At 57.7% G+C, this 12,952-nt stretch overlaps 1 protein-coding gene across 1 annotated transcript; it reads right to left on the reverse strand.

Annotated features, from left to right (window-relative positions):
- Positions 1–698: 698 nt before the first annotated feature.
- On the reverse strand, positions 699–12,533 carry ADAMTS15 (ADAM metallopeptidase with thrombospondin type 1 motif 15). Its single transcript, XM_010404046.4, is given in 10 exon segments — positions 699–3,669; positions 4,099–4,274; positions 4,871–5,052; positions 5,149–5,326; positions 5,921–6,204; positions 6,600–6,767; positions 7,269–7,401; positions 11,622–12,142; positions 12,145–12,460; positions 12,462–12,533. Coding segments are annotated over 10 exon segments (2,811 nt in total). The 3' UTR covers positions 699–2,888.
- Positions 12,534–12,952: the final 419 nt, after the last annotated feature.

The following is a 12,952-nucleotide window of genomic DNA, read 5'->3' on the forward strand; positions in this document are numbered from 1 at the left end:
TGAAGGTCCCTTCCATCACAAACCATTCTGGGATTCTGTGATGATGAAAAGCAAACTGAGCTTTCCCCCCCAATAAAACACATGAAATTTGCCAAATCATTACATCATAACAGGGAAATAAATTGCATTTGCTGGGGGAAAATAAAATCCCAGGCACTCAGCTGAGAGCTGGAGGGGGTGACATCAGGCATCCCTGAGCTGACACGGCCCAGGAAAAGGAAGGGCTTTATCTCACCGTTGGCCCTGGTGCAACAGGGAAGAAAGAGCTCTGACTCAGGGAGGGTGTGCTGAGAATTTCAGGAGAAACACACAGACAGGGTTGCTCCAGGATGTGAGAGTGCTGTTCCAGCTTACATCAATCCTTTTAACTCCATATTCCTGTTACCCTGACAAAAGAACATCCTGATTCAAGCCTGAGGAAAACCAACCTCTTTCCTTTAACATCCCCAGTTCCCTTGGGGCTCACAGGGACTGATTCACCACTGAGCTCCTTCAGCCTGGGTTTGTTTTTTACCAATAACCAATCGTGTAGCAGAACCAAGTCAGAAGAAACCTGTTGGGCTTTTAAAGGTGATGGTTTTGTTCTTTAGTTAAGGAGCTGACACTATAAAGGGGTCAGGATCACAGTAAGACAAGGAATGCCCTGCAGCCTCCAACAAAACAACTTTTGCAAGACCGTGTCCCCCGAGAACCAGGTGTAACTTTAAATACAGATTTATTTCAGGTTTGCTATTGACGCACAAACAGCAGAGATCGATGTTCAGTATACATGGTATACACAAAGCAGCCAGTACCATCGGCATCTCCGTCCTTCTGCTGCACCCTCAGCAAAAGAACCACACACAAGGAATCCCTCCCCTCCTCAGGAATGAGGCTGACAATTTCTTGGTGGCTTAGAAACCAGCTGTGGGATGGCAAGACTCTAAAGGGCAGCTCCTCAGAGCTCTGTCCCCAGAGGAAAGCGCAGCAGGCTCAGATATGCAGGAAAACCCTTGGAAAATGGATGGTATGTTCATGGGAATGGAGACCTGGAAGGGATTTCCTAAGAACATTAACTCCCGTTCCCTGCTGTGCAGAGCAACCACAACATCTGCTCCTGGCTCTGTGGAGCAGCGTGGAGACCTAAAATATTATTGTGTTGAAAAAGGCATTACATCAATCCAGGGAGGATGAGCCCACAAACATTGTCACCAGGAGTTTGAGAGCTGCTGGAAAGACCCCACAAGGGAACCCTCATGGCACCTGTCCCGTTCCTTGTCATTCTCACCTTGCTCACACCTTCTGGAGCCACCCAAGGGGCAACAGAGTCTCCACGTTGTACCTCCAAGGGACTGAACAAGCAAGGCAGGCTCCAAGCCCCTGTTTGCTGACATGGAATCTTCTGCCTACCCAAAATCTGCATCTCATCCCTGAAATACCTTTCTGCTGATCCCAGTAACCACACAGCTTGACCCAGAAGCTTTGGCCTGCCCACAGTCACAGCTCGTTGATTAAGAGGCACCTTCATCAGTGAGAAAGCAAAAAATTCAGCGCTGCCGGATGATTTGATCCGAGCAAGAGACCTCAATGATGGGTTCAATCGTGCTTGGGAGAGGTAAAACAGCCTCTGACCACAACGGGCACGATGCTACAAAACCATCAGAGGTGCAGAATAACCCCAGAATAACTGGAGGGGGAAGCTGGTTGTAGATGATTTGCAGCAGCAAGAGGTTCAATAGTCCCTCGTTCCCTGCATGCCTGAACCCCACTGAGCCCCTCTTCCCCAGGAAAGCCAAAGACCCAAATTAATCTACCCAAAAGTAGATGCCAGGGAAGTCACCCCAGTTCTGATAGAGCTCAGGATATCTCAGGGAGGCTTTAAACAGAGGGAAAATACCCCAACCTGGTTAAAGATTGGAGACTATGGGATGTCTGGGCATGACATACTGGTCCCGTTAAGCATTGAGCACCATTTCCAGAGCAGAGTGAAGTATCAGCGACTGGGGGGGCTGTGTCTGACCCTGTGGAGCTACAGCACAGTTGCTTGTTGCTTTTTTGGAATGACAGCTCAAACCTCAGGTCCGCAGTGATCCGTTTTAGCCCTGAAAAGCTTCAGGTGGACCAGGCTGTAAAGGAGCGTCCAGATGTTCACACAGCCCCATCCCAAAGCACCATAGGAAACCTCAGGCAGGTGAGATCCCCTGGGAATAACACCAGCCCTGCTATGCAAGGTTTACATCCATCAGGAGGGGAAGAAGGAGGTTCAAAAAATACAGAGTTAAGCACCATAAAATTTACACTGGTCAGGTCATAAAAGTGAGGAGAGAATGAAAATAAAGCCACCACCTTCCAGCCTGACCCGGGGATGCCACTGGGACAACAAAGTCACCACCAGCAAGCCCTGGAGGCATCAGTCCCAGTGCCTCATCGCACCGGTGGTCATTGCATTGGTAAATCCTTTTGGTCCTGTTTAGCATGAGTGTTGGGAGAGTCCAGGGAGAAGGGAGGTAGGGTTGGTCCTGGGAAGGTGGGGGGAGGCTTCATCTGTGCAATTTAGGGGCATCTCCCTGCCTGTACCACAGATCCATCACAGGCAGTGATGATCCTCCTCATTTCCATCTGTCCCCCCAGTTCCCAGCCTCCACCGGTGGTTTCCGCGTTGTTCAGTGGCTTCGAGGTAGATGTTCATTCCCGCTGTCTCCAAGCGACCTGGCTGGTAAAAGCCCTCTCTCCCAGGAGCATGGGGTTGTCCCCACACCCAGGTCCCTTTTTATTCCCATTTTTTCTTATTTTTCCCCCTTTTGCTATGTGCTATGGACATCTCCCCCACGCCCAACCTCTGGCGGCTGCTTGGCTGCACCCAGCCATAGGAACACCACGCCCTTCCTTGCAGACACCCCTTGACCTGCTCAGCACGGCCTCAAGGTGCAGAAATCCAGCTCCTGCGGCTTCCTCCGAAAATTGCAACTCTCCCGGGGCAGCAGGCGCCCAGTAGGGACCAAGCACTTCAATGCCCGTCTCTTGAAACCCCGACCGCAGCTCTTGGAGCAAGGAGACCACGGTCCAGCTTCCCAGGCCGGGCAGGGCTCCCCGCACAGCCGGACGTCGGCGGGGCGCTGCGCCGCGTCACACTCGGCGGCCGGCTGGCCGTAGGAGTCGCGACAAGCCACCGAGCGCTTCTGCAGGCCATCGCCGCAGGTGACAGAACACGCCTCCCAACCGCCCACCGCCCACTTGTAGGAGGGGCGCTTGTAGCTTGGTCTCCCGCCATCCAAGCGGTTGGACAGGCTGAGGACGTTGTTGTTGAGGTCCGGTGGGGTCTTGCCCTCCTTCTTGTAGGAGGACTTTTCCTCCTTGCTCTCCTTGGGGAGGTAGAAGGAGTAGCGTACCCGAGGAGGGGTCATCTTTCCCACGGAGAGCACCTCCAGAGTCAGGGGTTCCTGGATGGGCTTGAAGGCTTGGAGGCTCTCGACGGCGGTGCCGGTGCCGCTGTACCGCAGGACGCTGCCCTTCACCATCAGGTCCCTCTCGACGGCCGAGACGATGAAGTGGCCGTTCAGCAGGTACTTGCCCTGCGCGTTCTTCAGCGCCAGGTAGTTGTCATCGCTGATGAGTCCTTTGTAGCCCCGCTGCCGGATGTCAATGTTGGAGGCGCCCGCGGGGATGACCACCACAAAGTTGTAGCCGTGCCTGGAAGAGAAGAGCAGGCAGGGCAGGACATCAGGCACAGGGACATCGTGCTACTGCATTACTTCAGCCCTCTACAGCTGCAGCCCTGAGATCCTCCCACCCCTACATTTGTCTTTGTCCTGTGAAGATCATTTTGAATCTCCTCCCTGTGTTGAGGTTTTTCTAGGCTGATGTCACCCAGCTACAGGAAGATGCTTCAGCTCCTCTGGCTCAACAGCACTCCACCAGCAGAAGTCAACAGAACATTAAATGTGTCCCGCTTCTCCTTCAGAGCCAGCCCAGGTCTCTGTGCAGTGATGGACACGAGCACCAGCAGATTTTGCTTGGGCTGGATTTATCCCATCACCATCTCCACGACCTTCCTGCATCCCCCACACCAAAACATAGAGCTGGGAGAAGGGGAAGCATACATGGTGACCAAACACTCACATGGGTTTGGTGAACAAGCCCGAGACCTTCTTGCAGCTCTTGTTGTCCCCTCCGCAGACACTGCATTTGTCGAACTTCTTCTTGGAGCCCAACTTCCCATCACAGCCCGCCTTGATGCATTTGCCCTGGACGCAGACCGAAGTGGAGTCCGGGGAGCAAGGGGTGCCATCCACAACCTAAACCAGGTGAGCAAAACAAGCTGCTGCATTTCCCTCTCACACCCCCCGAGGTCCCCCAGCTGTGTCCATCCAACCCCAATCCATCCGACCGATCCTGAGGAGATGCCAGCAGCACCATGTCGCTCTTCGCTCATGTTCTGCTTTGAAGGCAGGATTTTTGGGGTCTCTGAGAAGAGATGGATGGGACTACATCCCTTTTCTGCTCCCATCTGCAGAATTTCCTGCCCTTTGCATTGCAGGGAACAAGCTGCACAGGGGACACTGCTGACACCACCCCACTCGGTCCCATGTCTGGACAGCCACCCTGTCCTGCCCATTGCTTCCCCAGTACCATAACTATCATCCTCTACCCCAGGACTACAGGAATGTGCCAGAGGCACCTTTACAAGAGGTAAAAAATGAGGACTTCCAGAGGAAGACCCTCCATGGACCAACTCCAGCCCCAAGCTGATTCATACTAGACTGGTGGACTCCCCTCTTCTACCACCTCATCTAACACCATCCACCCAGCAGACAATGAAAATCTATTCATTTCCAGGGAGCCTGGAGCCATCCCACTGTCCAGACACTGACCCTGGGGGTCTCTCACCAACCTTGGGTGCCAGCACATAGAAGTAGCCGGTGCCGTTAGCCCGGCAGATGAGCTTGCACTTATCCCGGGGCGAGACACCGGAGTATTTGGGAACCCAGGAGACGGAGGCAGTGAGGCGGTTTGTGCTGTGACTGTAGCCATTGAAAGCCTCACACTGTTCCTCACGGAAGCTCTTCCCTGGCACTGAAAATAAGAGGGGTGTGGTGTTGGGCACCAGCCTGGACCTCCAGCTTTAGTTTCAGGGGGTTGTTACAGCTCAAGCCGAGCTCCAGCCCTTACCTGCAGCAGCACAGGGCTCCAGGTTGCAGGAGCGGTACTTGACACGGATGCCCTCGCAGTAGGAGCCCCCGTTGGCTGGCACGGGGTCGCTGCATTCCCGCCTGGCCAGCTGCACCCCACCGCCGCACGTCCGTGAGCACGGCCCGTACGGCGCCCACTTGGCCCAGCCACCGTCCACCTGCAGGGATGGACGGCATGAGGCACTGCACACCCTTCACTGTCTCCACAACTCACAGGCAAAACCTCCAACTGCCCACAAACCTTCCTTGTGAGGGGAATCCAAGGGGCAGACACTGATCTTTTCTCTGTGGTGACCAGTGGCAGGACCCAAAAAAGTGGTCTGAAGTTGTGACAGGGGAGGGTTAGGTTGGATAGTAGGAAAAGTTTCTTCTCCCAGAGGGTGGTTGGGCACAGAGCAGGCCCCCCAGGGAAGTGGTCACAGCCCCAAGCCTGGCAGAGCTCACGAAGGATTTGGACAATACCCTCAGGCATGTGGTGTGACTCTTGGGAATGGTCTTGAGCAGGGACAGCAGCTGGACTCAATGATCCCTTCCAAAACAGCAAATTCTGTGAGACTTGCCCAGGGCTGGCTGGAGAAGAGCAGCATCCTCACTCCTTGAGAAATACACGATACCCAAGGGATCACCAGCTCTTCCCACATCAGTGTCCCCACGCTGGCTCTCCACCATCAGGAGGTTGGGGATAGCTCCACCAGCACCCACTCAGAGCGGCCCTGCGGGATGTTTTTGGGGCTCCTGGCACAGGTACTCACCCTGTACTTACTGACGTTGTGCCTCTCCACGCAGGCGCCCTTGAGGCAGAAGCGCCCGTCGCCGCAGCCGGTGCCGTCAGCCCAGGGGAAGTGCCGGGTCTGGCAGACGATCTGCCCGCGCGCCTTCCCCGTGCACCAGAGCTTGGCGCAGTACTGCATGTAGGGGCAGGGCTTGGAGCCCACCCCGAAGGCCAGCTCGCACTGCTGGTTCAGGCTGTAGCTCGTCCCTGGCAGGTCTTCGGGCAGCGGGATGGGTTTGGCAGGCTGGTCCAGCAAACAGTCCCCTGCAGGAGTGGGGAGAGGGGGTCTACCAGGTCCTGGGGGATTGTATGGAGCAGAGTGGGGAGGGAAAGCACCGCTGCAGGGAGATGAGGGAGGGATTGGGCCAAAACTATCCAGGTGCTACCCCAGGGATGCCCTCGATCTTGGCTGTATCCCAGACACAGGTGATTCCATCTCCTGGGGATGCCAGAGCTGTGCCAGCAGCCTGAGTGCAGATGTCACTGCTGGGGACACCCAGGAAGTCTGGATGCTACAGAAATGCTGCCAAACTCCCATTTCTCTCTAAATTTGTTTACGGAGCCAGGAGATGAAGCGCTCTACAGCCAACCATCTTTTCCCAGTAAACACCTGCAGGGACAGACCTGTTCCTAGGGGATAGGGACACAGGAGGGCTCACCGTGGCCACTGTCAAGGAAGTCGGTGATGATGGCAGCGCTGCAGGCTGACCAGGGGTTGGCACGGTCGATCTGGATGAGGGTGGGGGACATCATGTGGTTGGTCTTCAGCCGGCCGAAGACCTCCTCACAGGCCTTCACGTTGTCGTGGGGCATGTTGAACACGTGGCCTGGGGGTGGGATAAGGGAGGCAGCATGAATAACCCAGCACGGCACGATGAGCAGGGACCGGGGCAGACCCTTGCAAGCATGGCAGCTGTGGACAGCCCAGAAGAGTCAGCAAACATTCCAGCTCTCTCCTGGATGCCTCATGCACGTGGAAAGCACACGGGAAAGGAAGGGCAAGGGAAATTGTGAAGAGAAGGTGACAGGTGACTTCAGCACTTGCCCCACTCTCTCCTCCCAGAGGCAGGTGTGCCGTCTGCCTGTTACTTCAGGACTCCTGAATCCTGGAAACCCAGCTGCGGTAGCAACTATGAGAGCAAAGCCTTTTGCTTCCTCAGCAGTCCTTTCCCACCTGGCTCAGGGAGACTCTTGTACCCAAGGCACAGTTTCCCTATCACCGTGTACCGCCTATGGTCTCATCTCCCAGAGGCTGGAACCAGGGCTATTCTGAACCTTGCCAGCTCCTGGAATTCCCCTGAAAGGAAGAGGAGAGCTGGGAGCCTTACCCAGCTCATGGGCGGTGGTGAAAGCCGAGGGCAGCCCATCGTCCTCGATGACGGAGCAGCTGCGCTTGGGATCGCACATGGTGCCCACGTCTGCCATTCCCAACGTGTCACAGGTGGTGGCACCACACAGGTCCTGCCAGTCACAGAGGGAAGGGGTTAGTTCTGGGGACAGCACAGACATCACGGCTCCCCTTTCCCACCTCATCCCTGGTGTCCCACACACGGGGAGCTACTGATGGGAAGAAAGCCCAAAGGGGTGGGAACCACACCAGGATACGGAGGCAGGAAACCTCAATCCTGACCCAGGCCAGGCTGCAACGGTGCGTTTGCACTTAACCCTGGCAACAAGGATATGTGTAGCATCCTGCCCTGCCTTCAGCAACAGCTTTTCCTCCCCAAACAGCTCCTCCGGCCAGGGTGGAGCTGGTTTTGTCATGGAGGAGTCAGTCTGGTTCCCTTCTTCTTAAGCGTGAGCTCAAGGACTAGACCCAGGTGGGTGGATGGGAACACATCTGGCCTTGGACTCAGGGTTGAACCACTTCTCAATCTCATTTCTCAGCTTCTTCCAAGGAACAAGAAAGCCCTGGACCAGGTCCAGAGGTTTCCAAGGCTAGAGAAAGTGCTCCTGCCTTTCTAAGACACTCTGCAGCCATCCTTCAAGGAGCAACCAAGCCCAGCTGATCAAAGGAGGAACCAGCCCAGGCTTCCACCCCCAAACTGAGGACAGCCAGATCCTACATGGATGTTGCCAGGAGAGAGGCTGGGAAGGGTCTCATCCTAGGCAGATCTGCCCTTCTCCAGGTGCTGGTGCTAAGAAAAAAAGTCCATTTAAGAAACAGCGGTGCTGCAGCCTGGCAGTAACCTTGTCCCAGGTGCTCCCTTCCCCTGCTGGGATGTGGTTTTGGTTTGGGAGGGCTGGAGCATCATCCCCTCCCTTGGTGCTGCCCCAGAGGTGCCGGGGAGGCATGCAGTGGGCAGGGAGCTGTTTTCCACATGAAAAGAAAAGTAAGGGACTCACTGGGCACTCCCATGCTATAAATAAGTGTGATTCATGCTCAGCACTCGCCCAGCCAAAGCGCCTGGGTTGCTCAAAATCCTGCAGGAGCTGCTGTGCCAATATTTCCAGCAAGGTTTCCAAGCTGAAGGCATTCCCGCGCAGGCAGGTTCAGCCGTGGGTAAGTAACAGTCCTGATGACTTCAGAGAGCCCCAGCCAGGGCTGAGATGGCTTTAACAGGAGACCTGGGGCTACAGAGTGTGGAGGAACAGGCAAGACCATGATCTCCAGAGAGGTGACGTGAAGAAATGTCTGGGTCTGCACTGGTGGTGGAAAACCCCATCACACAACTGGGTTCAGTGCTTTGCTCTGCACCAATTTTCCCCACCAGCTGGGACCCTGCTGCACCCTGATCCCATCACACATCCATGTCAGCAGGGAGAAGAGGTGGCAACCCCACGTTGCAGTGGCAGGGCCACCACTGATGGGCACAGGTTGATTCATGGTGCTGGCAAGCCCAGGTGCAGAGTCCCAGTCCCAAAACACCACCAAGAGCCAGTGCCACCGCCACGCTGAGCTAATCCAGGGGTGCAGCTTGCCCAGGCCCCCCCTGCCTGTGCTCTGCCCAGGGCTGGGGGTTTGGAGGTGAGGATGGGGCATGGAGAGGAATGTCACAGCTCACAGCTCCCCGCTCACTGCTCTTTGAAGAGCTCTTTCCTCGCCAGCACAGCGAGCTTTGGCTCCCGGCCCAACACCTGCACTGACACACTGACCCACTTCTCGCTCTGAACCTCGCTGGGATACACGACCAGCGGCTCTTCAAGGGGTTTTCCCTCACTCCCCACCTCAGGACAGCCTGGGGATGCCAGGCAGCATCTCTGGGCTTTAATGAGAGCCCCTGATCCTGCACCTAAATACCTCCTTCAGCCCTGCCAGCTGTCGAGCCTGCTCAGGAGGGGAGGAGAGAGAAATGAAACAGGTTCAGGGTGGGAAAGCGCCGTGCGAGGAGCCGGCTCTGCCTTTGCTCACTGTCACCGGGGTCCCCCGCTGCCGGCACAGATGCAGGGAGGATGCTTGGCCCCCAAGGGGCTGCAGGCACCCTGCTCAGTGCATCAGCACTCTCCTGCCAGCCTGACCTTCCTGTATGGGGCCTTCCAAGGCTTTTTGTCATCCCTTGTGAACTTCTCAAGATGTTCCACAGCTCAGTTAGGGGGATCCTTGTGGCTCGTGCATTAATTCACCTACTCAGAGTCATAAGCACTCTCCCTACCATGGAGGCTTCCTGTGTGCATCCAAAGCAATTCCAAAAAGCTGAGGCTTGAGCTACAGTTTCCAAATTCCCCCACAGCATCTGCCACACGCTAGGCTGCAGCCAGATGTTCCTTCATGCAACATCCCTTTGGTTTCACAGCAAAGCAAAGATGTGCAGCAAACGTTTGCTGGTGAGACATCAAGGTCCAGGATGGGTGGGAAGAATGGACAAGCCCTTTGCCGTGGTGTGCAAGGATATTTCCAGGAGGCAGGAGTGCAGCTGAAGGCTGGATGCTCTGCAGGACCCTCCAACAAGCAGCAGCTCAGGTAGGAAGGGGCATTTGCACCCACGAGCTGGTGAGGACTGAGCTTCCCAAAGGCAAATCCATCATTCAGCATGACCGACGTCAGGAGGGAGCAAATCCAAGCAGTAAGAGAGCCCCATTTGTCAGCAACTCATCAGCACAACTGAAAACTGCCTATCAACCAGCCTGGAGGTGAAATTTAAGTCGGGGGCTTATGTAACAGCTTTTTGGCAGGAAGATAAGCTTCGGGGTGTCAGGGGACCACAGATGGATGCACTCAAGGAAGGCAGATGTCTCCCTGACCGTGTGCCTTTGCATTGAGCTTGCTTTGGGATTTCAGGAATGGATGGTTTAGCAATGTGTAAAAAATGCAGCCCAGACGTGATCCACGTCTTTTAAATCGCTGGGACCGACTCTGTCCCACGTGCAGCTCCAGTGACCTCACTGGGTTTCCACCAGAGGTGGAGCTGGCTTGTCCCTGCAGAGGTGTCAGCACGTCCTCCTCTTTGAGCAGCCCCGTGCAGGCAGGAGCGGCTCCAGCAGCCTGGGCTTCAATCCTGTCTGTGCTCCCATAGGATTTACAGCTGGCCCGGGGTGGGGTGGGACAAGAAGACAGACAGGACAGGACAAGATCTCACACGTCCTGCACAGCACCATTCCTGCTCCAGGCCATTGTCAGCCCTCGCTGAGCCAGGCAAGGGACAGCTGAACTGAGCTGGACACTATATCCTTCCCACCCACAAGTGCTTGACCTGGAAAAATGTTTTGGGAATGGTCTCCCTGCCACTGAGGGGAGTTCCTGTCCTGTCCCTAATCCAAAAACATCTGGGCAGGGATAGGAGAAGGAGAAAATGCAAGGAGCCTTTGCTGCCAAAGCCTGCAGCAGCCAGGATAAGACGTGACTGTCCTCTCCAAGCTGGGCTCATCCTCCTCCCATCCCATCAGTGATTTTGGGATGCAGGCACTGAACCGATGTCCACACTGAGACAGGACTACAGGGAAGGAGGAACAGTGGGGGAAGGCTCTGGGAGCTTTGGTGTCACCCAGTTTGTGGGGGTGGGAGGATGCAGAATTTATCCCACACCCCACATCACCACGGAGCCGTGCCAAAGGCAGCTCCAAGCCCCTCTCCCACCGCAGGGATGCAGCCAGCCCACGGCAGTGGTGGCATTGGCTCTCCCCTCTCCCCCACTCGAGGGCTGTAGCGCTTGGCTGAATCTCTGGTGCTTCACTTCCAGCCCTGAACTGGGTCCATGCAGCGCAGCCAGTGCTGAGGAGAGGTCCAGGTTCTCAGGAGGACCTCGCACATGAGTCAGAGGAAGCAGGGAGAGGTTTTTTCTTGGCAGGTGGCACTGTGAGCTCTTCCCAGCTGGGGAGGGGGAAGCGGGACCATGCTCCTCCTTTTCTGGGCTCAGGCCTCTCGTCTCAGGGTGCACGCCAGAGCTGCAGGGCACTTGCTGCCAAGGCTCCTGCACGGAGGCAGGAGATAGAGCGGCAGATTTCTGCCCGTGGGGCAATCTGCCTTGGGCACCTCCTGGCCTCATTCACCCCACGGCAGGGATTCTTCCAGGCTGATAGCCAAAACCTGCCCAAGGGACAGCAAGGGCTGGCTCAAGCCGGCTTGCTCCATGCCTCTGCTCCCCCCACCCCAGCATCTGACAGTGGAGGTTCCCTTGGGACAGAGGGATCAGCCACAAGCACAACCTCCCCTACCATGCACACAGGTGGCAGAACACCTTAGCCCAGTGCAGGGCTCCATGACAGGGAGGACAGCTCCTCCGGGCCGTCCCCCCTGCACCCACCTGCTTGGTGAAGAGGATGGCGGTGTCCCAGTACTCGGGGTGCTTGTCGCTGACCTTGTTCCACTTCTTCTGCCAGGCGCAGAAGTTGCGCAGGGTGAGGGCGGCGTTGCTGGTGACTTTGGGCCCCTTGTCATCCTGCCCGATGAGGAGAAACTTGACTACGGAGATCTGGATGGGGTTACGGATGCTGGGGTGCTTGTAGAGGCGGGCGGCCGTGGCCATCAGGGTGAGCAGGTAGTGCTGGAGGTCATCCCCGTGGAACTTCACCATCGACTCGTCGGCCACCACCAAGGTCTCCACGTAACGCGGGACCGAGGCAAAGCGCTTGGCCCGACCGCCTTTCCCCCCCGCACGCCCCCGGTACTTGTCGAGCGCCTGCAGCACGCCGGGGGTGAGCCCGGAGCCCACGGCGCAGCGGGATGCTCCGGCCCCGACGGGGCGCTCGGGGCTGCGGCGCTGCAGGCGATGGAGTCCCCCGGCCGCCCCCCCCGCCAGCGGGCTGATCAGGTACTCGGCTCCCGGTAGCCGAAAGCCCCCCGGAGCCCCCCGCACAGGCTGAGGGCGGCGAAGGACTCGCGGTCGGCGTTGACATCCCCCGAGTAGAAGCAGTGGCGGAGCGCGGGCAGCGGGCGGGCGGCCGCCCCCAGGTAGTGGGCGGCGAAGGCGGGCGCGATGAAACGGGCGTCGGGGGAGAGGTGGAGGTAGAAATCCTCCCCGAAAGCCGAGAGCTGGATCACCACCGCCTGTCCCCCCCGGGGCGGCTCGGCCGGGCCCCCCCTGAAATAAGCCGGCCCGTTGATGTCGGGGTCCAGGCGCAGGGGAGTGACCAGCGCGGAGTCGGGGTCCGGGGTCCCCCCGAGGTCAGGCTCAGCCCCGGGCGCCCAGCAGCAGCAGCGGCAGCAGCGGCAGCATCGTCTCGGCGGGCTCAGGCCGGCGGCATCGGGGTTCGGGGGAGGCGCGGGGGGGAGAAAGCAGGACCCGGCCCCCCCCTTCCTCCTCCTCCTCCTCCTCCTCCTGGACCCGCGGAGGCTGGAGGAGCGGAGCGGCCCCGCCGGTACCTGCTTTGCGGGGCGCACGGCGCTTTTATAGCGCGGGAGCGGGGCGCGGCTTGGCCCCGCCGCAGCCACTCCGGGCCGGGGGGCCGGAGCCGAGCGGGGCCGAGCGGGGCCGGCGGAGGAGCGAGCGGAGCCGGGAGAGAACCGCGCTCCACCCGGGGCTGCCACCGCCTCCCCGGGGCGGAGCGGGGTGGGGGGGCGGCACCGCGGTGAGCACGGGAGGGGATGGAATGATGGGGTGGGATGAGATGGGATGGGATAGGGTGGGATGGAACG

Source organism: Corvus cornix, chromosome 24, assembly GCF_000738735.6.
Source record: "Corvus cornix cornix isolate S_Up_H32 chromosome 24, ASM73873v5, whole genome shotgun sequence".
Taxonomy (NCBI): Eukaryota; Metazoa; Chordata; class Aves; order Passeriformes; family Corvidae; genus Corvus; species Corvus cornix.